The sequence below is a fragment of the Camellia sinensis genome, chromosome 5 (genome assembly GCF_055761805.1).
Source record: "Camellia sinensis isolate YWXY chromosome 5, ASM5576180v1, whole genome shotgun sequence".
In the NCBI taxonomy this organism is placed as follows: domain Eukaryota; kingdom Viridiplantae; phylum Streptophyta; class Magnoliopsida; order Ericales; family Theaceae; genus Camellia; species Camellia sinensis.
Genome location: NC_138965.1, coordinates 204,249,295 through 204,272,641, shown reverse-complemented (window position 1 = coordinate 204,272,641; position 23,347 = coordinate 204,249,295). Strand labels below are relative to the sequence as shown.

At 34.4% G+C, this 23,347-nt stretch overlaps 1 protein-coding gene across 1 annotated transcript; it reads right to left on the bottom strand.

The window, feature by feature from the left end:
- Positions 1–9,327: 9,327 nt before the first annotated feature.
- Positions 9,328–12,637, bottom strand: LOC114319797 (expansin-A15). The gene is made up of 4 exons (XM_028266845.2): positions 12,399–12,637; positions 12,153–12,280; positions 11,187–11,499; positions 9,328–10,125 (listed from the first exon to the last, which is right to left on the bottom strand). Coding segments are annotated over exons 1-4 (750 nt in total). The 5' UTR covers positions 12,401–12,637; the 3' UTR covers positions 9,328–9,818.
- Positions 12,638–23,347: the final 10,710 nt, after the last annotated feature.

Genomic DNA, 23,347 nt, shown 5'->3' with positions numbered 1-23,347 from the left:
GTAAATTGAGAAAAGTCAAGAGTCAAGTAAGAAAGACGTGGAGTCAAACCAAGAGAAAGAAGTGCAGGAATGCTTGGCCTCAAGAAAAGTGCAGGAAGTGTAGACCCTGGAAGTGGAAGTATGGTCTGAATAGTCCTTACATCCTGCATCTGATCAACCTCGAGTGAAACTGAGAGAGGTCTCATTGGAAAGATGAACTCAGAAGTTGCTGCTGCAAGAGGAAGAAATATAAGGCAATGTTAAACCTCAACACCAAAGGCTGACAAAGGAAAAATCGCAGAAGAATAAAAAATTACCTGCTCCAGAAGTGTCGGCAATGATGGGAGAACTACGAAGGGTGTAATATCTGGCAGTTTGTTGCCTTCTTGCAGTTTCCCTTTGTAGTATGTCAGCAGCGGCAGCTTCATCTCTCAGAAATTATTGTTGCCGTCTCTTCTCAGCTCTCTCGAAGACAATCATGGCTTTAGAATGTTCTTGTTCTACTGTCTTGACGGCTGCTTCATGGATGGTATCTTCAACCCAGATAGGAGCAGAAACAGACATCTTTTTTCTCTTTTCCATTGCTTTGGCAATTGTATCAGAATCAGAGTTTTCGATCATATCAGAAGGAGAGACAGTCACCTTTCTTTTCCTTTTCCTCTGTATTGGCAGGGTCTGCTCCTTCTCAATTTCCTTCTCAACTTCTTCAAGCTGCGATCTGGATTCCGAAGAGATGAATTCATCTTCCATCCCTCTGGCAGTTGTCTCATCCCTAACCAAGTCAGATGAAAAGACGATCGCTTTCCTCTTTCTTTTCAAGGGTAACTCTTCCTCTTGATCTGTTTCTTCTTTTTCTTCTCCTTGAGTATCAGATGTTTCCTTCTCAAGTTCAAAGAGCCTCCTTTTCTTTTGTGATTGGCCACCTCCACAAAAGAAGAATTAAAAATAAGGCAAAACGCATTGTAAAAGACAAAAGGAGAAGGGACAAGGGTATACCTTTCTTCGAGGCAGCTCGAGTAACTCTAGGAGAAATTAAAGCAGCAGGAGCAGATTGTGTTGTAGCATGTGCTATATCTGAAACAATGGAAGAGGTGACAACCCCAGCTTCTTTGGGCTTGGTCACATCTAACACCGTTAGTAAGTTTAAAGATGAAATGGCCAAATAAATCTCCATGTTAGTCACCCACCAGTTTTGGTACCTCTTCAATACGGTACCTTGAGGAATGAAAGGGGTATACTCGAAATTGGCTAAGTCATCTATAAATTTAAAAGTTGCCTCTTCTAGCTTGGACTTCCGGACTTTCAGATCCCTTCTAGTAAGGCTGAGATTTGTGTTGCTACAGAGAGGTATTGGGACCCCTTGTGTGAGGCCAAATTGTCTAGCAAATTGAGCAGGACAGTAAGGTTCAGCAATGCATTTGTAGGCCTTCGGGTTCAAAGTCCCGATAAATAACTCTCTGGGGATCAGGATGGAAGCCCATATATCTTTGTGAATAGGTGAAGTACAGGACTGGTCACTTAGGAAATTTCTCAACCAAGATGGACCAATGGAGGGTTCGAAGGGACGAAAACGGTAAGTAGGAAGGGAGGCTGGAAGCTGGTGAAAAAAAGAGAAGTAAAAAGTAAAGGTAGAAGGGTAAAGTGAAGCATTGGACAACCTTATGCCATGAGTAGGAGGGTTTGGCTCGGAAAATTTGAGGCATTTGGATTGTAACTCAGTAAAATAGGCGAAAAGCCAAAACTGAAGAATCTAGAATGGCCCCCCTTGATTAGCATCTAAGGGTTTCTCACAGAAAAGGGAGCAGACTCTATATACGTGACCTAGAACATATGGTGCTAAGGCCACCTTTTTCTGTAAAATAAAGGCTTTGGCAAATGGGGCAAATTCAGGCATGATTCTCTGAGAAGAGGTGCAGAAAAGGAATTTGCAAAGCCAATACAATAAGAAAGAAAAGAATTCCCTATCAGTCACAGGGCCCTCTCTTTTATTCTCAGCCCTAGCGAAATCACTATAAGATGAGTTAAGGGAGGGGAGAGAGAAAGGGACTGCTAAATCAGGATAATCCAGTCCAAAAGGCGTACCAATGGGGGATAGTCCCAGTAAATGGCAAATATCAAGAACAGTAGGGGCCATCATCCCACATCTAAATTGGAAAAAGTTAAAGACAGGATTCCAAAAACATAAGGCAGTAGGAATAAGAAAAGGGTCCTCTGAGATAGTTACCCTAGATAGTCTGAGAGCATCGAGAAAGCAGAGTTCTTGAAGGTCCAGGGTCCTAGCAGGAATAACCCGATCATACCATTCTTGCCACTCTGGTCTCACCGTGGGCCAGCATCGGTGGGGGCGATTTACCCTCTAGTTCCTCCAGTCAAGACCACCTTCGTAAAGGAGACATTGGTTTTCCAGACGGGGATACAGGGCTGGGAGTTCAGTAAGGATCTCTTTGAATATGGGCCCGAGCACGTAGTCTAGCTGGACATGGCGACGAGGGACAAAGATACGTCCATCAATAGCGCTTTTCTCCCCAGCTTTGTACTTTTCACATTTTGCATCAATAATCCTCTTCAGGGCCACAGATGGGCTCGTACGCTCTACGACTGATACTAAAGGAGAAGCCATTGACAATATGCTTTTCTTGAAAGTGAAACCGGGAAAGGAAGTAGAGAGAGGCCGAAGATCGGTAGAAAGAGGGGTTTGTGCGTTAGAAAAGCAAGTGATTTCAGAGCACGAAACAAAAGGGTTTTTAAAGCCCTCGTAGTTGAAAATATATTACATGAGCTGTTAAGTATTAGAAGTGCGAAGACGAAAGCTTCCTTCAATATTGATACTTTTGGAGGGAAAAACAAAGCCCAGTTGTTGAGGCTAGCTTCGAAGTAAGATATTTTGCTTCGAAGCCAAGCCAAACGGCTTCGAAACAGAAAAGCCGGCTTCGAAGCAGGTTGCCATACCCAAAATATAAAAATACTCAAGTGTTTATTTCACTTAAAAGAGTTTAAAGACCTGTTTTTAGGTTTTTAACAAAGGTAATGTCCTTCGAGGCAAAACTTGAGATTCTTTAAGAATGGGATTTGGTGTTTGAAACATCAAAAGCAATAATGACAATGACTAGATGTTGACTATGGTCAAAACAGACTTTAAGTATAAGATTGCTAGATTCGAAGCACTGTTTCTAATTGAAAATCAGCCAACACTGTCAATTTTATTCCACAAATTGGAAAAGTTTATAATTAGCTCATTTAGTGTTTCATTTAAAACAATTAAGTCTATATTCAAAGGATGAAATTGTTCAAAGTTCGAAGCTCTGAATTGGCTTTTAAAACACAAGTGAAAGCAGGGTCAAACAATAACAAATGAAGAAGAATTTTGTTTATATTAAAACCAAAGCGATTACATCAGATGACCCTATCTCGGTATGAAATCGAGCTCATAAAAATAAGGAATGGAATAAATAACAAGATCATGAAATTTAGTCCAACAATGATCAATAAACTTTTGTTCTTTCCTTATTCTATCTCCCAAATTTTCTAGCATTGGTTGCATAAGTTGATGTGCTCTCACTTCATAATAGAGCTCTTCAGCCTTTATTTCGAAAGCCACCTCTCTTAATCCTTGTTCCAATTCGTCAATGTCTAAGTCATCCCAATACGCAGAATCTTTATTCTTGAAATCACCAAATTCTTCAATAAAGTTCTCGGCTTCGTACTGAGCATGAATTCGAAGAGACGAAATTGGTCTAAAGATTGTGTAGTAGCCACAGAATTTCAATGCCAGTAAAGGAGCAATGGAAGTTGGTCCAGAAACATATGAAGTTCTGCCTGAGCAAGGGGATTAAGGACATGGCCCCTAGTCAGAATATCACAAGCCCATTGAAGGTTCTTGAGAGGGACTTCGTCCTCAAGAACATTAAAAGGCAAGTGAGAGAAAGCTACAAGCAGAAGTTGAGCTTGTTTCCGCTCAGCTGGAGTAGGAGAAGGTAGAGGTTTATAAGGCGGGTAGACATTTTCCATGGATAGGGCAAGCTTCAGTCTCTCTGTCCAGGAAAGAATTGGTGGGGGAGAAGGTATGAATACTTCAATTTCGGGAGACGAAGAAGAAGGTGTGGACACTTCTATTTTCGGAGATGACACGGGAGCAGAAGGAACAAAGGCATTAATATAATCAAACCAGTCAGAAGAACAAATCTTCGCCTTCTGGGCTAAGAATGATGGGTTATACCCTTGTGCTTCTTCTGGGCGGGGGGCAGCGTGCACTATCTTTGTAGGCATGGAGGATGTATACCATGCTACAAGAAGATTTTCCTCCAGACTACGCCGATGGTCAATGGGCACATAGGGATAGACAACTGAACTTCGAGCATAGGAAGGAAACTCTAAAGGGTCAGTGAACTCAACAAAATGATGGTTGATTCGCTCTTTCAAATCATAGGTCTCAGGTATTGACCAGCTTGTCCAGTCAGAACCCCCAGAAGAGGAAGAAGTTACAGCTTTATCCCATACAGAGATTTGTGAAGAAGAGTTTCTCAAGTCCATATTTGCAATTTTCCGAATCAAAGGTTTGAGAGCAGTTTGTTCGAACTGTAAAGATAGGTCAGAGGAAGAACTTCTTATGTCTATATTTGTAGCTTTCTGAATCGAAGGATTAAGAGCAATGTGTTCGTAATCCAAAGGTCGGTAATTTGCAAAGGCATCCATGACCTGAATATAGAAAGGTGGGTAAAAGTGGCTAATAAATGCATGCTTTCCATGAGGAACAGCATCGACATATGACTCTTCGTGTGCTTGATCGCTGGAGGAAAGAATTAATTTGGCCATGAAATGTATCAGTCTGTTCGAATACTAAGATAGTGAAAATACTTAAAGGATCAAAACGAGAGTATTAATACAGATAGTGAGTGACAGTTGCATTCCTGGGAAGATGCAAAACCCGTGCACGTTCTAAGACGTGGGAAAAAGGACCCTAATATCACCAAGTCTTGGGCATATTAGTGCGGGGGATAATGTTGGCTACATGTTTTATGCTAGCCAGTGACAATTCGACGCGTGGCAAAGTAAGGGTAATATGGGGAGACCAGTCAGGTCTTCGATCCTGATCATACACGTGGCAGTTAATATTGGTTGTTATAAGATCTGAGTAGCAGCGGATCAACAAAGAGATGTACGGTGACGTGACTTCAACGATTGCTCGCATTCAAATTCAAATATAGGAGGGAAGCCTAACTGCAAGTGAAGGCGTAGTGGAACTACTTATAAGGTAGCATGATCAGCGATCACGGAAGAGCAGTTCGACGGTTTGAAGTGCAGTTCGATGGTTATCTTTGGAGAGTATAAATAGCAGGAAGGACTTCAGATAAGGGGATGGAGAAAAATCTAAAGAAAACCAGTCTTACTTTACATATTCCAGTTTTATTTCCTGTTCTTTACATTTCTGTACTTTAAGTTCCTGCACTGCACTTCATTTGTAGGAGTAGTTTTCGAGTATATTGCCGCTGTAAATCTCTACGAAGCTGAGATCATTGTAAGTTTTTCATACTAATGAAATGCTTCAATTTATTTAAATGTTCTTATGCTCAAATTCTCTGAAATCAAGCTACCAGTAACTCACCAGTAAAAGTCCTCTTTATTGAGGCTAAAAGAACCATAACACAATCGTTTGAATAATTGGTTGGCAATTACAATTCTGTAAGGACTGATTGATCCTTGCTAGCACGCTCATAATTACAAAAATAACCTTCGAAAGCCAAAAAGCCAACAGATAGAGATTTAGAAAAGAAAATGAAAAATGTGTGTGAAACTAAGTGAAATATAAGTATATTTTGTTCATATTTCATCTAACTTTTCTCTTTCTCTTTTCAAATTTTTCCTCAAATCTTTTAACCAAACACAACATTATGATAAAAAAATTTAACCCAATTCGCTTGTTTATAAAATATTAAATTTTAATTTTATATTATTTAGCCGGCACACCCAGCGAAACACAACTTAAGGGAAAGGTGGGATTAAGGTCAAGTTCGATACAGGTGGTTGAAAAGAAAGTGTGAATCGAATATAAATTATTTTTTTAATTTTTTTTCACTTTTTTTTTTCTTTCATAAATTTTTATATAAATTTAAAATTCAAACACATGTTAATTTTTATCTAGTTTTATATCTGCACTTATTGTAATTACTTATTGTATTAACTTGATCACTGTAATTTTAATTGGATTAATTTTGTCTTTTATTTTTTCATAGTGAATCAATTTAATTCAATTAATAATATCCGTTACGAGATTGAACAAAAATCAATAATAAAATGGTGTATTCAAAATTGGCTTCATTTCCGATGTACCCAAAAAAAAAAAAAAAAAAAAAGGAGAGAGAATTGGCCATTTCAAATTGGCTGTCAACTTGTCAATGAATTTGGGGAGAGTAAATGAACTATTTTGCCCCCAATGATTTCAATCCAATTTCTGAAAGATATAATAAAAAAATTAAAGAATTAAATTGACACAGTAAACAAATTATAGGGACTACATATATATGTAATTTATATTAAAAAAAAAAAAAAAAACCCACTAAATTTAGCTCAGAAAAATAATGGATGGGCTTATTGTCTGGATTGTGGCCTTTACACGACCGCTCAAATACGGACTATGAAAGTGAAGACCAACGTAACCTAAACCGAGTTGGGCCCATATTGAGGCCTTAGCTGAGCCTTCGAACTCACATCTATTCTTGATTATAAGTCTTTTGGTGTAGTTTAATTCAAGTTGAAAAATTAGAAAGTATAAATTAAAGAAAAAATTATTGAGAAGCCCAAAGAGTGTTTTCGGACAGAGATCCAAGCTTTGATTTTTTTGTTTGATTATACAATGCCACTTATTGGTTGTTAAGTCCAAATATGTGATGACAAAGACAATTAAAATCTCAACTTAAATTCTACAAATCTATTTTTAATAAAATGGATATCTGTGATTTTTTTATTTTTGAGATATTTCAAATAAGATCAATATTGAATATGAAATTTCAAAAAAAAAATAAATTTAAAAAAGGAAAAAAGAAAGTTTAATCAAAATAGCGAAACAGCACTTTTTGCAAAAATAAGCACTTGAAACTGATTTCGACAGTTTTGGATGAATAGATCTCCAAAAAAAATATATGGAATAAAAACTTTTAAAATAGGCTACCGAACGCAAATGTATGACCTATTGAAAATTTTCCACTATAAATATTTTTTTTTTTCATAAACGAAGTGTTAAGATTTCTTGAAAATATAACTATGATATATGGAATAAGTCCATTTATTAAGATTTACACGTAAGTATCTCAATATATATTCCCTCTCCAAAGAGATTAGAATTTTGAAGCAAATCTAATCAAAAGGACAAGGACCTCCACGGAGAGACTGAAACATTGCAATGAAAATGCCTTCTTTTTGCATTTGAATCTAGGCGGGCCACCGCTAGGCACTGCCAAACAAAGTACAGCAAGACAAATTATTAATTTTCTTGAATTACTTTCAAAAAAGAAAAAACACAGTCGGTATACAGGGGTGTTTTGAAAAGATAGTTAAAAGTTGTTCTTTGATTTTTTTTGATTTTTTTGTGAGAGAAGAAAGTGAGTTAAAAACTCGGAAGTGACTTTTAACCTACTTCTCAAAATGGCCCACAATATTGGTTGTATTGCATGTGTGCTTAAGTGAAAGTTCAACCCACCGTACATAAATTCATAAAGATTTCATATTTGAACAGTAAGTGCAGCTATCAAAAATTAGGTTAATTGGATATGAATAGATATTTGTTTGGATCACATCTGTATGAAAAAAAAAAAAAAATCAAATGCCTGATTTTGAAGATAGTTTGTCTATTTTTTTTCAAACAAATGTGACTTAATCAAATGACTACTGTTATTCGATCAACATAATTTTTTACACGAATATTGCACTCAATATGCCCTATGAGATGAACGGTTTGGATCGTTGAGGTGCGTTCATAGTGAGCCCACTATGAGGTGCGTTCATAGTGCGTTCATAGTTGTGATGTTTGTTGTATTTTCTTTACACCAAAATGTCAATGTAAATTACCCTAGAAAAAGTAGAGTTGGGAATAACAATTTCCTAATTTTCAAGTAAAATTATGTTTGGATTATGGATTTAAGTGAAACTTTTATGAAAGAATAGATATTTGTTTTTTTAACTTTTTTCTTCTTTGTTTTCTTTTCTGTCCACAAATCATTTCTCAAATTCTTGATTCAATCATAACCTAAAAATTATCTTTGTTAATTTTTGGGTAGTTGATCCCATAGGCCTAGTTAACTAGTAATCTCATTTTATTGTAAGGAGGACTACAACACAATTAAATTAGTGAAAAATAAAATTTATTTATAATTTTTTATTAATTAATATTTTGACCCACACCCTGACATACCTGACTCTCCAAAGAGGGGACTCAAACACTGTCTAACCCACAAGAGACACCACTACTAGGCTCACACAGCCTTGGTGGTCTGATCATAGGTTGTTGATTTGAGGTGTGAGCGGTCAATTGTTGCAGTTTGATAAGCCAACTACAAAAGTTAAGAAGCCTACCAACCAAGGGCCTCTTTACTTCTATGTAAGTTATTGTGGTTGCTGAGATCAGATTAGTTTTTTTTAATAGTTTTAATCTTATGAATGAAAGCATTTTACCAATTAATCTCAACATAAGAAATTGAACCTCTATTTCTGTGTTTCTTTCGCCACCAAACACTTTTCTATTGCCTTTGTGCCATTTTATGACTCTTTACTAAACCAAGTTTTAATTCATTAAATTTTTCACGGACTTTGTGAAATGATCATTTGACAGAACTTCCGACTTGATACTATATCAAATGGCAGCAGGCATGGGATTTTCTATATGGACCTCCCGTATCCCGTGTTCAAAAATCACTCTCTACTGCACGGCAATAAAAGAGTGATTCATCGTACGGGATCTATATGAATTTCCCGTACTCCCTATTTATGACATCGCTCTTTATTGTACGGTCAAATAAAAGAGATCAATCATTATAAAAAATCTTCGTACGTTATTTATTACACAATCAGATTAGAGAGATTCATCATGTAATAATTGGAGAATCAAAAACAAAGCTAGAGATTCATCATATAATAATAGAGCATCAAAAACAGAATTCACACGGGCTAGGACTTCCAGAATTGTATACATATGGTTTATGTATGAAGCAGGCTTTGTTAGAAGTCAATCAAAAGCAAATTGGTGGCCCAATTAACAAATTAGGAGGTTATTCATAGGCGCAGACATTAGAAGAAGAGTTTGTTGAATTTATTAACATTAATGATTGAAAAAGGACACAAACAACGAATTACCAAATATAATAATAGAAAATTAAGCACTCTTTTCATTACTAGTCAAACTGATGAATATACATCTTAATCTCTCATCATACATATCAAACCTCAACAAACAAAAGGACTCTCAGAGCTGAAGCTGATAGCAATGACCAAATAGCAGAAATAAAATTAAAAAAAGGCATCCAAACAGAGATTAACGAAACTATCTACTACTGGCGGGTGGTAACAGTCCACCTCTGCCAAAAAAAAAGGGCCTCAAGAATAGAGGGCACCCCATTATTAGGGTACCCCCCACAAGCAAATTAAAATGATAAAAAGGCCATTTAAAATAAGCCCCTTTTCATTTTTTTTAAACCCTAGAGGCCAAAATTACCCAAAATAGATAATAATATATACTTCCTAATTAAAAGTCACAATACTAATACAAGTGACTATATCTAAATTAAATCTCTGTGTTACAGAGAAATTAAATTTGAGAATGGAGAATCCCCGTGCTGTTGGAATATGATTCTTTAGCGAAATTGTCTTCCGCTAAAGGTCTGACCGAAGGACCAGCTAGCTGGGGCAACATTGTAGGAGACCACGCTACGACCGTCACTAGTGGTGACCTTGAAGGAGAGGGTTTGGCCGTTGAGGTAGGTGTTGCTTTGCCAATTCTGGCCCCAATTCCTTGACATTGGCTGCCAACGGGTCCTGGACCCTTTGACGGCCACAGCATGTACATCACCAGCACCACCAACGTTGGTTATAAGGACCAAGTTGAAGTAGGAATGGCCATTGATGGTGAACCTTATGCCTCCCCTCCTCCTGCAGGGTACCCTACAAAAACCCATAAAAAAGGAAACAGTTAATAACCCTTCCAACCAACAATTTGGCAAGGGAAAGAACAGTGAACATCACTAGTTTTATCAAGGGTTAATTACATTTTACCCTTTAATTAATATTTAATATTATCTTATCATCTATATTCTAAAATCATACATTTAGATCCCTTAATTGAAAAAATAACCCTTTGGAGCGAAATGAAATCCAAATATATTTTTTTGAAGTTGAGAGATAAATTATATTAAGTGATAATTGAGAGACAAAAGTTGCCGTTTGACAAAGGTTGGGTTTGGGTTTAGGTTTGGGTTTGGATTGGAACTACGAAAAGTACAAAATACAAAATATAAAATACAAAATGTCAAAATAAATTAAAAGGATGAATATAAATGTACTTGTTTATATAAGAATACTTATTTGGATAGATAAGAATACTTATTTGGATCACTTCATAATAAAATAAAATCAAAAAATCAAAATTTTCTTTCAAAAAGAAATTAGTTAAAAAGTCAAAAAATCAAGCTAAAAAAATTCTTCCCAAATCAATCCTAAGTGTAATTAACCATTTTATTAATCTATGATTTGGGGAGGAGGAAAGGGGAACCCCAAGAGACAAAGAAAGAGACATTGAACAATGATTTTGGTGCCTTGTTTGGACATAGATTTAAGGATTTAACTCTTTAAAATTCCAACTAAAGAAGATCCTGGCTTAGAGACAGAACACAAAAGGAAATGGGTCAAAATCCGAAGGAACATAAAAAGAGGAATACAAATCTGTTGAAACAACTCAAAATAATTGCAATTTTCATTGACTTGCAAGCGAAAACTATGACATGCAACAAAACATTTTCACTTTTTTGCAATTCCTCCCAAAAAAAGGCCATTGAAGACAGTAATTAGCCAAACAATAGTTGCTAAAAGATCAAATAAAGAAATTAAAAAAGAGAAACAAGATTTTGATATCAAAACACCATAAAATGAGCCATTATGAAGATACATAACATGGTATTGAAAACCATTAAATAAATAAAAAAATACAAACCCCATTTTGAACATACCTTCTGTAAGAAACAGGGACAATACCAGCTCTGGATTGGGCAATGTGTTGGAAGACAGGCTGAGAGAGGTCAAAGTGGTGCTGAGGAGGGTTACACCATCCTCCAGCATTGTTTGGTAAGGCATTGTTTGGGGGACAGAAATTGGTGGCAGTGACTACAATGGAACCACGGAGGCACCATTTGCGGTCATTGACACACCTAATCTCAAAGCAAGAACCACAGCTTAATCCACTGTTGAACATTGCTGTGCTCAGTGCTGCTGTGTTTGTTCCATACCCTTGGCTGTACAAATTCCCATACCCACATGCTCCTCCTGCACAAATTCCACTCCCATTAGAATTTTAAAATAAGAAATAAAAAGTAAAAAAATTAGTTAAATGAATATTCTCTAAAATTGCACTTTTATTTTATTTTTTGACATGGGTTTCGCTCCGACTAATAATTAGATAGATTTTAGGACTTATTTGGTGGTGTTTTTTTTTATAAATTAAAAGTTAAACTAAAAGCACTATTTTTCTAATTTTTCAATAACTAAGTTGTTTAAGTTAATCTGTTGCATAAACAGTAAAAAAGCTGTACCAAATTAAAACACTATGATACCATTTTAAAAAAAAAAAAAAAAAAAAAAAAAACCAAAGTTATAAACAGCTGTATAAGCTAAACCAAACAGGGTCCTAATCTATGTCCCACATATGTCCAAGTGACTACCAAACATAAGCCCTCAAATAACATCAGGGGACTTAAGATCTTTTACTCAGCAAGAGTCATTGGTCCACCTTTAGCTATGTTTAGATCAATAATTTGAAGAAAAAAGTGAAAAAAAATTGTTTTATTTCATATTTTTACTTTTCTTTTTTTCTTGTTCATTTTTTTTTTTTTACAAATTTCTCCTCCAAACAGAGCCTTGGGGTTATGTGACATTGTACCTTTTGAGTGAAAAGAAAATGAAAACAGAGCAATACATACCCATAGTCCCAGAGGCATCACCCCCACCATAGAAGGTGGCATGAGCATTGATCCAACCTCCATACCCATGAACAAAGGACACCATTGAAAGAAAACCCACCAACAAAAACACAGTAACACCCATTTTCCTGCACAAATCAAAGTATAACATACACCATTTAGCATTTTCTTTAAATGTTCACACTCTACAAGCACATTGAAAAATTACAGATGAGAGAGAGAGAGAGAGAGAGAGAGAGAGATTACATTGAGATTGAGGGAGAGTCTTCTCAAATGAAGAACAATAAGAAAAAGCTTGGGGGTGGGGGGGGGGAGGAAGTTGAGTTGAGTGCAGAAAATGGGGAGAGGGAGGGAAGAATAAATAGAAAGAAAGTTTGGAGTGGGGCAGGGTGGGGTCCATTATATAGCTACAGTAGTTGAGTTGAGGGGAGGGGGGGGGGGGGCGCTGCTGTTGCTGTGTTGTTGGGACCAAAAACCGCTAGTAGGGTATTGAAGAGGAGAGAGAGAGAGGGGGGTTTGTTTTTGACGGTGGAAGACAATTTGGGCATTGAAGAGTGGTTTTGTGGATTGAAACCGTGTGGTTTTGTAGGGTTTGGAAATCTACCCCAAATCGAAATGGGGTCTACTGGTGTTTTTGGTAGTGGCTAAAAAGCTTCTGAACCCACATGCACATGCAAGCTAGCTAGCAACTACCATTGGCTGCAAATACCCTTCTCTCTCTCTCTCTCTCTCTATCTGGGTTTTGTGTGCGTGTGAGAGAGATATGTAGAATAATATAGAAGTATTTTTTGTATGAATAATTTTTTTTTAAATATTAGAAGATAAATATTTGTATTGTTAGATGGATTTCGTTCAGAGTCCACTGACAGCACCATCCCTCAAGCTGTGTTCTTTATTTGTATTATTTCCCATTTTTTTAAATTTTTTTGTTAATATTACGTGATTATATGTTCAATTACTAATATTTTATGATTTTTTTATGTTGTTCTTATTTTTTGGAGCTATGCAAATATGTAATTTTTTATTGTCAAGAGGCACATCAATACTCTAAAATTTTTTAAAGACTGTTTGGGATGTCTTAAATAAGTGTATTTTTTTTCTTTTTAGACTAAAAAATTGAGGATAAAAATATAGATGTTTGAGTTAATTTTTTGACTTTTTATGAAAAAATGTGTAATAAAAAATTGTAAAAATCGATTTGTAGGGAAAAATTCGAACTGGGAGTTGTGCAGCCGTAATTGTTGACTTTTGGTGAATAGTGTTAACTTTTTAACTTTTTAAGTAACTTTTTGACTTTTTTACAAATTCCCAAACTTGGCCTAAAGGTTCTTTCGGGAATATATTTTTTTAGTAATTTTTTAGTTAAAATATAATGTAAAAAAAATTAGTATGTTTAGAATGATTTTTTAGTTTTTTACAAAAAAAATGTGTAAAAAGTATAGAGAAAATAAAAATTTTGACTTTTTTGTATAGGTTGTTGGTTTTTTGATTTTTTTACTAACTTTTTAACTTTTTGATTAAAATCATCAGTTGCCAAACGAGACGTAAATAATTACTCCCTAATCGGAGAATCTAATTTTTTTTTTTTAAATGATAACTATTAATAGGTTCTAATAGTTCGACTTAATTCTTATCAAATTCTATTAAAAATATGTCATAATAAAATCGTCGCTAAAGATAATTTTTTGTAACGATTTTTTATATATATCGCTAAAAATTGACAATTAGTGATTTTTTTGTTATAATTTTCATAAATTGTCGTTAAAACTTACAATTAGTAACTTTTTTATGACAAAATTTTTAAACTATCACTCTAAGTTGAAAATTAGTGACTTTTTTGTTATGATTTTTTTAAACCGTCACTAAAACTTATAATTAGTGACAGTTTTTACAAAATTTTTAAATTGTCACTAAAAATTAATAATTAGTGACATTTTTTAATAGTGTTTGATAAAAAAGTCATTAATTATCCTAGAACCTATTGAATAATTAATTTACCTGTTAAGACCTATACATAAATTTCTAAAAATATATATATAAATTTTGAATTTTATTAAAAGCTCTTGGGCAGAACCCTCGAATCATTTACTTTCTGTTTGAGCGTTTAATAGGAAAATTGAAGGATTTAGAGAGATAGAATCATTGTCATATTTGAATTATTTCCTTTTTCTTTTCTTTTTGACTTGAGTTAATTTCTCACATATAGATCATGATTTAAGAATAAAAAAATTATTTCGTAATAACAATTCTTTGGTTATTAAGATTTTGCCTTTGAAATTACAAATCACTCTGCAAACTTCAATTCTCCATCACCATGTAATGAGTTTTTTTTTTTTTTTTTTTTTTGCCGGATGTGTGTGTTAGTTTTTTTGTTTTATTTTGTTTTTTTTTAGAGTGGTTACGTGTAGGGATGTACCAAAAAAATTAAACATTTCGTACCAACTCATCGTATAAAATTATATGAAATTAACAAATTGATCAGTCAATTTTATCACTTAACCAGTCCAACCTAATTGATTGATCAGTTAGACTGCTGGTTAAAATTTATTAATTCCATATAATTTTATACGATGAGTTGGTGCAGGATGTCTAGTTTTTTAGCACACCTCTACACATAACTACCTTTAAAAAAAAAAAAAAAAAACCAAACTAACATAGGCTAACAAATAAAATAAAATTAAATTAAAAAAAAATTGACCAGTCAATTTTATCATCCAATCAGTCCAACTCAACTCACTTGTAGAATGTCTAATTTTTTAACACATCTCTATATATGAACTACCCTTGCAAAAAGAAAAGAAAAGAAAAGAGAGGAGAAAAAAAAACAAAAACAAAAACAAACTACCACTGTCTTAAAAGAAAAGAAAAAAAAAAAAAAAAAATGGGATTCGAGGCAAATTCGAGACCTCAAATTCGAGGCCTCAGGCATTTTCCTATTTCAAAATAGAATGACATTGAAACAAACGATGCGTTTGAAACTATAGCCCTGTTTGGTAGAACTGTGGAAAAGTGCTTATACCTTATGCCTCAACAGCTTATAGCTTATAACTTTCAGCTTAAGTTGATTTCCAGCTTATTCTTAAAGTATCTCCTGCCCCACTCAAAGAACAAGCTGATTTCTGACTTTCAAAAAGTTATAAGTTATAAGCTAAACTAAACACATCAAAATAGTTTAAATTAAGCTGAAAGCTAAAATAAGCTGTAATTAAGCTCTGCCAAACAGACACTATCAAGACTTGGTTAGCAAAATAGAAAATTTTCCAAGGAAAAATAATCTTCAAAGTGCCAATTGAGATCAAGGCCAGTTGTGTCACATTGGTCATATACATAAGAAAGATGTAAATAACGCATATATTCTCCATCATTTGTACTTTTTGTTGTTCAAGTGTAGAATTTGAATGAATTAAATACCGTCGAATCTTTTCCTGTTTAAGGGGATTTAATATAAATGATTGAATTATCAACTTGTGTCAAAAAAACATAAATAATCCCTCATTAAATAATATGTACATGGGGTTCCCCAAGACAACCAACAACCAACAAACATGTCCTCTGTTCTTCAGTACTCTGAAGCAGAGCAAAAACAGAGCATTCCCGCTGCATGTGAGTGGTGTTAAGTATAATCTTAATTAAAAAGCTCTTCCTTCTCAATTCCACTGCCAACCTATTTTTGAAAGTAAATTAAAAATTATTTTTTGGGTTTTTTTAATTTATTCTAAAAAAAAAATAAAGAGATAATATAATTTTAAAAAGTCAAAAAATTTAAAAATTAGCTTTTAATCCAATTGACAAAATGGGCATTTATATGGAAAATTCTATAGTACACGCCTTATTTGGGGTTGTGTACCAATATATTCCACTTATGACATTTTTAGCTATAATTTATTGTAGTGTTAATTGTGACTAGACTATGACTCATTGTAATGTTATCTATAACTCATTATGATATTAGTTATAACTTATTTTGATTATGATCAAAAAGATTTTTGATTATACCTTATGTAATATTTAGGTCTCGCTTGGGAACATTAGTTTTTTACAAAAAAATGTACAGAAAAGTAGAGAAAGTGATGTGACAACTTACAGTGTCTTTTTAACTTTTTGACTAAAATGTATAGTTGACAAACGAAACTTTAGTTATGTCTCGTTATTTTTTGAACATATTACTATTTTTTGTTGAACTCCTTAAGATTAATTTTGCAAGTAGAGCATCATCAACAGATCCCTTATAATAGCTTTTTGCTAAATTAAGGGGTTAATTTTTCAAAAACCATTCCCTACCAAATCTCTCATACATTCTCTTAAATTTAGGATTGTTACAGTCACTCTTTATTTTTAGGGAGTCATTGTAGCTCTCTTATATCTAACAATAGTCGTCCACTCAGATGCCCTAGATGAAGTGATATGGGTAAAACTTACCTCGCCGATAGTCCACCAGGACGCCTGGCTAGCCGACCGCCTAGATGTCCAGCCCCTGGCTTCTGCTACCTTCTTCTGTGTTTGCTTTCAATGCTTTTCCAAACGCATATATATACAATGTTGTACAATTGTAATTTTGCTTTCAAATAAAATAACCTTTTTGTATTAATTATACTATTCAATTATTTTGTTATTAAAAAAATTAAATTTAAAAACAATTAAAAAGATTATTTTAATAAAATAGAGAAAGAATATGGAATTTGTTAGGCGAAATAGATGAAAAAGTGACTCATAAAATAGAAAATAAATTTTTTAATAATATTTTAGTATAAAATTTAAGGGATATGTTGAGGTTGCTATTAAAAGCTTGTTTTGGTAAGTCGGTAAAAGTCAATTTTTGGCTTTCAACATATTTTAAGTTATATCATCTTTTTTTTTACACGTTTTTCAAAAAAACTAAAAAAAAATAAAAATTTAATTTTTAACTAACTTCCCAAAAAAAAGTCAAAATATGAAGACATTAAAATTAAATTTTGATAAAAATGATAAATGTAGTTAAGATCATCTCCAACCAATGTCATTTCTCAAATAGCAAGACAATTAACAATATTTGACACATTTATGAAAAACGAAGCTGCCATTTACTTCGGTGTCATTTGGTATTACTCATGTCAAATTTTACATATAGGGAGAGGGATGTCAAATTTACTTGTTTTGCTTTTTTATTTATTTTTATTTTATTATGTTAAACCTACATTAAGGCCTAGTTTGGGAAGATTGAAAAAAGACAAAAAAGTCAAAAAGTCACTATCCTATTTAAGTCACATCATCTTATTTAAGTCACATCACCTCTCTAATACATCACTTCAAACCCAATCCAAACCCAACCCATATTTCATAAAAAGTCAAAAAGTACACTTATTTAGTCTTCCCAAACTAGGCCTAACTAGGCTTTGTCCAAAAATTTGGAACACAAACTCTAGTAAAAATTATTAAAATAAAAAATACAATACAATAATAAATTTAACATTGTCGGAGTGTCACAAATCCCTCAAGTTCTCTCCCGTTGAAATCCTAACATGAGACAAGCCTAACTCCCAAAAAAATCTTTCTCCAAGGTTTTTTTTTTTTTCCTGAAAAATAATATGAGTGTTGTAGGACTTTAGTGTATTGGTTTTGGACATTAAAAATTATGTGTTCTTTCCTAGCTAGATCATGCATGGCCCTCATGGATTTTTATTTTTATTTTTTATTATTTGTTTGTGAATATGAGATATTTTGACACAGTGTAATCTTTTGATCAGCTGTTTCATTGTGTTATATTAAGAAATAGGAACAATGATATTTTAATATATTACGTGTGGAATATTTACATGAAAAATAAAATCTGGATTCTAATTGATTATCAAAATGATAGGACCGCGATTCTCGGAATTTTATAACAACCATTAGTGAGGAAAGAATAAAAAAATCGACTTTGTAGCAAGAATCACATTTAGAATTTGATATAATTGTAATTGTTGTTGTTGTTGTTTTTGTTGGAAAAAATGATTTTTGTTGACTTTAATTTAATATTAAAGTGTGGTGATTTTAATTAAATATTAAAGTAAGTTTCAACTTTTTATTGTGTTAGGTCCTAGTGAGTCAAAAATTATTGAGTTTTGAATGAGAAAATTGCCAGAAAATGGCCTCATGATTTTAGATTCATGAATAAGTTTTTAAAAAGTATTTAAATCCTTTTTCTTGGCTAAAGGGTATGAATCCTTTGGATATCCAAACTTTTATATTTTTTTGAAGGGGCTATGGATGCTTGGTGTTTTAATGACCAGCTTTAAAGGCTGGAGGCTCTTCTTCTCTCCCATTTACATGCATAAATTGAGACCCTCCTATCAAGTTTCAATATAGAAATTTTTTTCTTCCATTTTACAAGTCAGTTTGTCAGAAAGTTTCTACATTGAGAGAGTAATGCCACTGTTCTTGTTCGCTAAGCTAGACAGAAAGTGCTTCTGCCGTAGCTGGTTTTGACCGTCGTATCCTAGGAGACAGACATCGGGATCCCTCAAGCACTCGGCCCATGAGGCGGCGAAATCTGTTTTAAGGAAACTGCTTCCGTGCAGGCTTCGGTTTCGTCTCTTTACCCTTTTATTATTTTGTGTATTTCTGTTGAAATTTAATTGTAATTATCAACATATATTCTTGGTATATAATTTGATTTCTTCATAAATTTATTTATTTAATTTCACAATTTGAACAACAAGCTTAAAACAGATTTCATATATATTTTCTATGAAATTGATCGAATAGATTTATATAGACTATTAGGTTAGCTTTGTATAATGTTACTAGGAATTGTTGCAGAATTGCTCACTATTTCAATGATTGTAAATTATGCAATGGTACTCTCTAATTGTTTAATTTAGTTAGAATTCTCTATCATAATTTGCATGAATTTTAAGGTTATAAAATATAATTTATAGATGTTGCAATTTTGACATGCTAATTCTATTATAGTTTTAATTTGTTACATGCTTATTATTTTCTAGACTAGATTACATAATTTAATGTATTTTGGAGTTATAGAGTTTTTTTTTTTTTTATGAATTGTGTACATGATTAATGTGAATTATTTAATTAGGTGCATTAATCTAAATTATCTAATTGGGAGCATTAATCTAAATTATCTAATTGGGTGCATTCATGTGAATTATTTAATTAGGTGTATTAATCTAAATTATCTAATTGGGAGCATTAATCTGAATTATTTAATTGGGTGCATTAACTTTGAATTTAACTTATTTATTTGGAGTTATTGGTTTAAATGTTTATTATGAATTAATTTCATTCATAACCCATGAATATAGAACTTTATTTTAAAGTTTTAATTTAATTGGCATTTTAATGCAGTGGTTACTTATATAATTAAAAGTTGGCTAGATGGTTTCATTTAATTTATTAAATTTTTTAGATTATTTGTTTGTATTTTGTTGTGGTTTGCTACTAACTTTCTTTGTAGGGATACCAATGCGAAAAACAAATACAAAACCAAATGAATAGTATTTGGGATGTAAAAACAAAAATGTTTGGACTACTAACTTTTGTGTTGAATAGGAATACTTAAGCGTGGAAAGGCTTTTGGACTAAATAGAATCCTTATGGATTGACTATTTTATTTAAATGTTTGAAGCATGTTTGCTTGAGATGTAGTTGGTTTGTTTACCAATTTGTAGTAACAAGTTTTATTTGCTTATATTGTTGTAGCAATCATTTTACATTGCTTGCAAAAATTTTGGACCTTGGTTTGTTTTAACCTAGTTCATCCCTAAGAAAATTTAATTCTTAAAATTGTTTATCACGGACTAGGAGTCAACATGCTCTTAAAAGTTGTCAAAAGGTTAACTGGGTTTTAAGTGGGACCGATGTGACCCCTCCAGTCTTCCTGGGAACTTTATTGACCATGTTCGATTCTAAGTTTTGTGGTGACGCTAATTTTTGAATTAATTTTTCTTCTAAGGAATTTTCTAAGGGTTAAGTTTAAATTTCTAGAAACACAGAAGTGATTTTCTGGTGTAATTTTCAGAAAATGGCAACTATCACTGATGCTGCTGCTACTGCTAATGTTGGTGGGGATTTGAACCCCGGGGCAACTGGATTACCAACCCCTACTACTGTGACCTCTGTGGTCAACCCTGGTGTTACTCCGGCTATTCCGGGAGGACCGCTTAGTCACCATGAGCGCCTAGAAAAATTTGTTGGGGAAAATTTTAAAAAATGGCAGCAAAAGATGCTGTTTTATTTGACCACGCTTAACCTTGCCAAGGTTCTGAGCGAGGATCCTCCAGCCGTGGCAGAGAATGAGCCTGACAGGCAGAAAGTCATGGCGCTTGACACATGGAAGCAGACAAACTATCTTTGCCGGAACTATGTGTTCAATAGCTTGGCAGACTCACTCTATAGTGTGTTTTGTTCCAAGAGCTCAGCAAAAGAATTATGGGAATCTCTGGACAAAAAGTACAGGACTGAGGATGCCGGGGCAAAGAAATTTGTGATTGACCGGTTCCTTGATTTTAAAATGGTAGATTTCAAAACTGTGATAAGTCAAGTCCAGGAGTTCCAAGTGATCTTGCATGATATTCATGCTGAGGGGATGCCTTTGAACGAGTCATTCCAAGTTGCTGTGATCATTGAGAAACTTCTCAATGGTTGGAAGAATTTCAAGAATTACTTGAAGCACAAGCACAAGGAAATGTCAGTTGAAGAGCTGGTTGTCCGACTCCGGATTGAGGAGGATAATAAAAAGAAATTAGGGAGTACTTCCTCAGTAAAGGCCAATGTCGTTGAGCATGGAAAATCTTCTGGGATAAAGAAGAAGCCGTATGTGAACAAGAGCTCTAAGCTAGGGCCAAGGGGTGGTATTGCAAAGAAGTTGGCTTACAAGCCGCAAGAACCAGGTTATTGCTTCTTTGGGAAGCGTTATAACTGTGGTAACGAAGGGCATCGGGCTAGTGACTACCGCAAGCAAAAGAAACCATACAAGACCAAACCTCGTGCTCATATGGCAAACTTACAAGAGCACTCCCATGAGGAGGATGATATGCACTTGTCTGCCGTTGTCTCTGAGGTGAATCTGGTGGGTTCAAACCCAAGAGAATGGTGGATTGATACTGGGGCTACACGCCACATTTCCTCCGAGCAAAAGCTGTTTACAACTTTCGAACCGGTTACAAATGGTGAAAAGTTGTTTATGGGAAACTGTGCTACCTCGATTGTTGAGGAGAAAGGAAAGATGGTCCTGAAGTTGACGTCAGGAAATGAGCTGACCTTGAACGAAGTCCTGTATGTTCCGAACATTCGTAAGAATCTTCTCTCAGGGTCTCTTCTCAGTAAACATGGTTTTCGCATGATTTTTGTGTCTGACAAGGTCGTTCTTACCAAAAGCGGAATGTATGTGGGTAAAAGTTATATGTTGGGGGGTATGTTTAAATTCAATGTTATAACTGTTATCCCAAAGATGAATAAAGGTGCATCTTCTTCTGTTTACATGCTTGAGTCTTCCAATTTGTGGCATGGTAAACTAGGACATGTGAACTTTGAATCTTTACGTAGATTAATCAAGTTAGATCACATATCATCTTTTAAGATTAATCCGAAACACAAGTGTGAAACTTGTGTTGAAGCAAAGTTGACAAGATCTTCGTTTCATTCTATTGAAAGAAGTTCAGAACCGTTGGTTTTAGTGCATAGTGATGTGTGTGGCTTAAAATTTATACAATCACGTGGTGGCAATAAGTACTTCATCACTTTTGTTGGTGATTGCACTAAGTATTGTTATGTCTTTTTGCTCAAAAGCAAAGATGAAGCGATTGACAAGTTTGTTCTTTATCAGAATGAAGTTGAGAATCAAGTAGGCCGCAAGATTAAGGCTTTAAGAAGTGATCGTGGTGGTGAGTATGAATCTTCGTTTTATTGAGATTTGTGCTCAATCTGGGATTATCCACCAAACCACGACGCCTTATTCTCTTCAGTCTAATGGGATTGCTGAGCGGAAGAATAGGACGCTAAAGGAAATGATGAATGCAATGTTGATAAATTCTGGATTGCCACAGAACTTGTGGGGGAAAGCAATTCTCTCTGCAAATTACATTCTGAATAAAGTACCCCGGAAGAAGGTGGACAAGACGCCGTATAAGTTATGGAAAGGCGTTAAGCCTTCATATAAATTCTTACGAATGTGGGAGTGTCTTGCAAAAGTGGCGATTCCTACACCCAAATAGGTTAGGATAGGCTCGAAATCCGTGAATTATATATTCATTGGTTATGCACATAATAGTAATGCATATCGGTTTCTTGTACATAAGTCTGAAATCCCAGACATTCACAGGAATACCATCATGGAGTCAAGGAATGCATGTTTCTTTGAAGACATTTTTCCTTGCCGAACCCATGAAGGGGTTCCAAGGTCTTTGGAGCAATTTGATGAGCTTGTTAGTGAGGATGATCATGTTGATGATTCAGGTGATGATCAAATTGAGGTTTTGAATGAGCCTAGAAGGAGTAAAAGAGCTAGGATATCTAAATCTTTTGGTCCCGACTTCTTGACTTATATGGTTGAGAATGAACCTCAAACTTTCCACGAAGCTGTGACTTCTCCTGAGAGCCCTTTATGGAAATAAGCGATCAAAAGTGAGATTGACTCCATCTTACAGAACCACACCTGGGAGTTGGTAGATTTACCTCCAGGTTGCAAGCCTTTAGGCTACAAATGAATTTTTAAAAGAAAGATGAAGGCCGATGGGTCAATTGACAAGTATAAGGCGAGGCTCGTTATCAAAGGGTACAAGCAACGAGAAGGCTTTGATTACTTTGATACGTACTCACCTGTAACTAGGATGACATCCATTCGCATGGTGATTGCGATAGCAGCTTTGCGCAATCTTGAGATACACCAGATGAATGTAAAGATAGCTTTCTTAAATGGGGATTTGAATGAAGAAATCTACATGGAGCAACCTGAAGGGTTTTCAGCTCCAGGACACAGCAAGAAAGTCTGTAAACTTGTCAAATCTTTGTATGGTTTGAAACAAGCGCCTAAACAATGGCATGAGAAGTTTGACAATGTAATGTTGTCAAATGGGTTTAGAATCAACGAATGTGATAAGTGTATTTATGTCAAAGACACTGACAGAGGTTATGTCATTTTGTGTTTATATGTTGATGATATGCTTATTATCGATAGTAACGATGAAATGGTCAAAACTACCAAGAAGTTGTTAAACTCT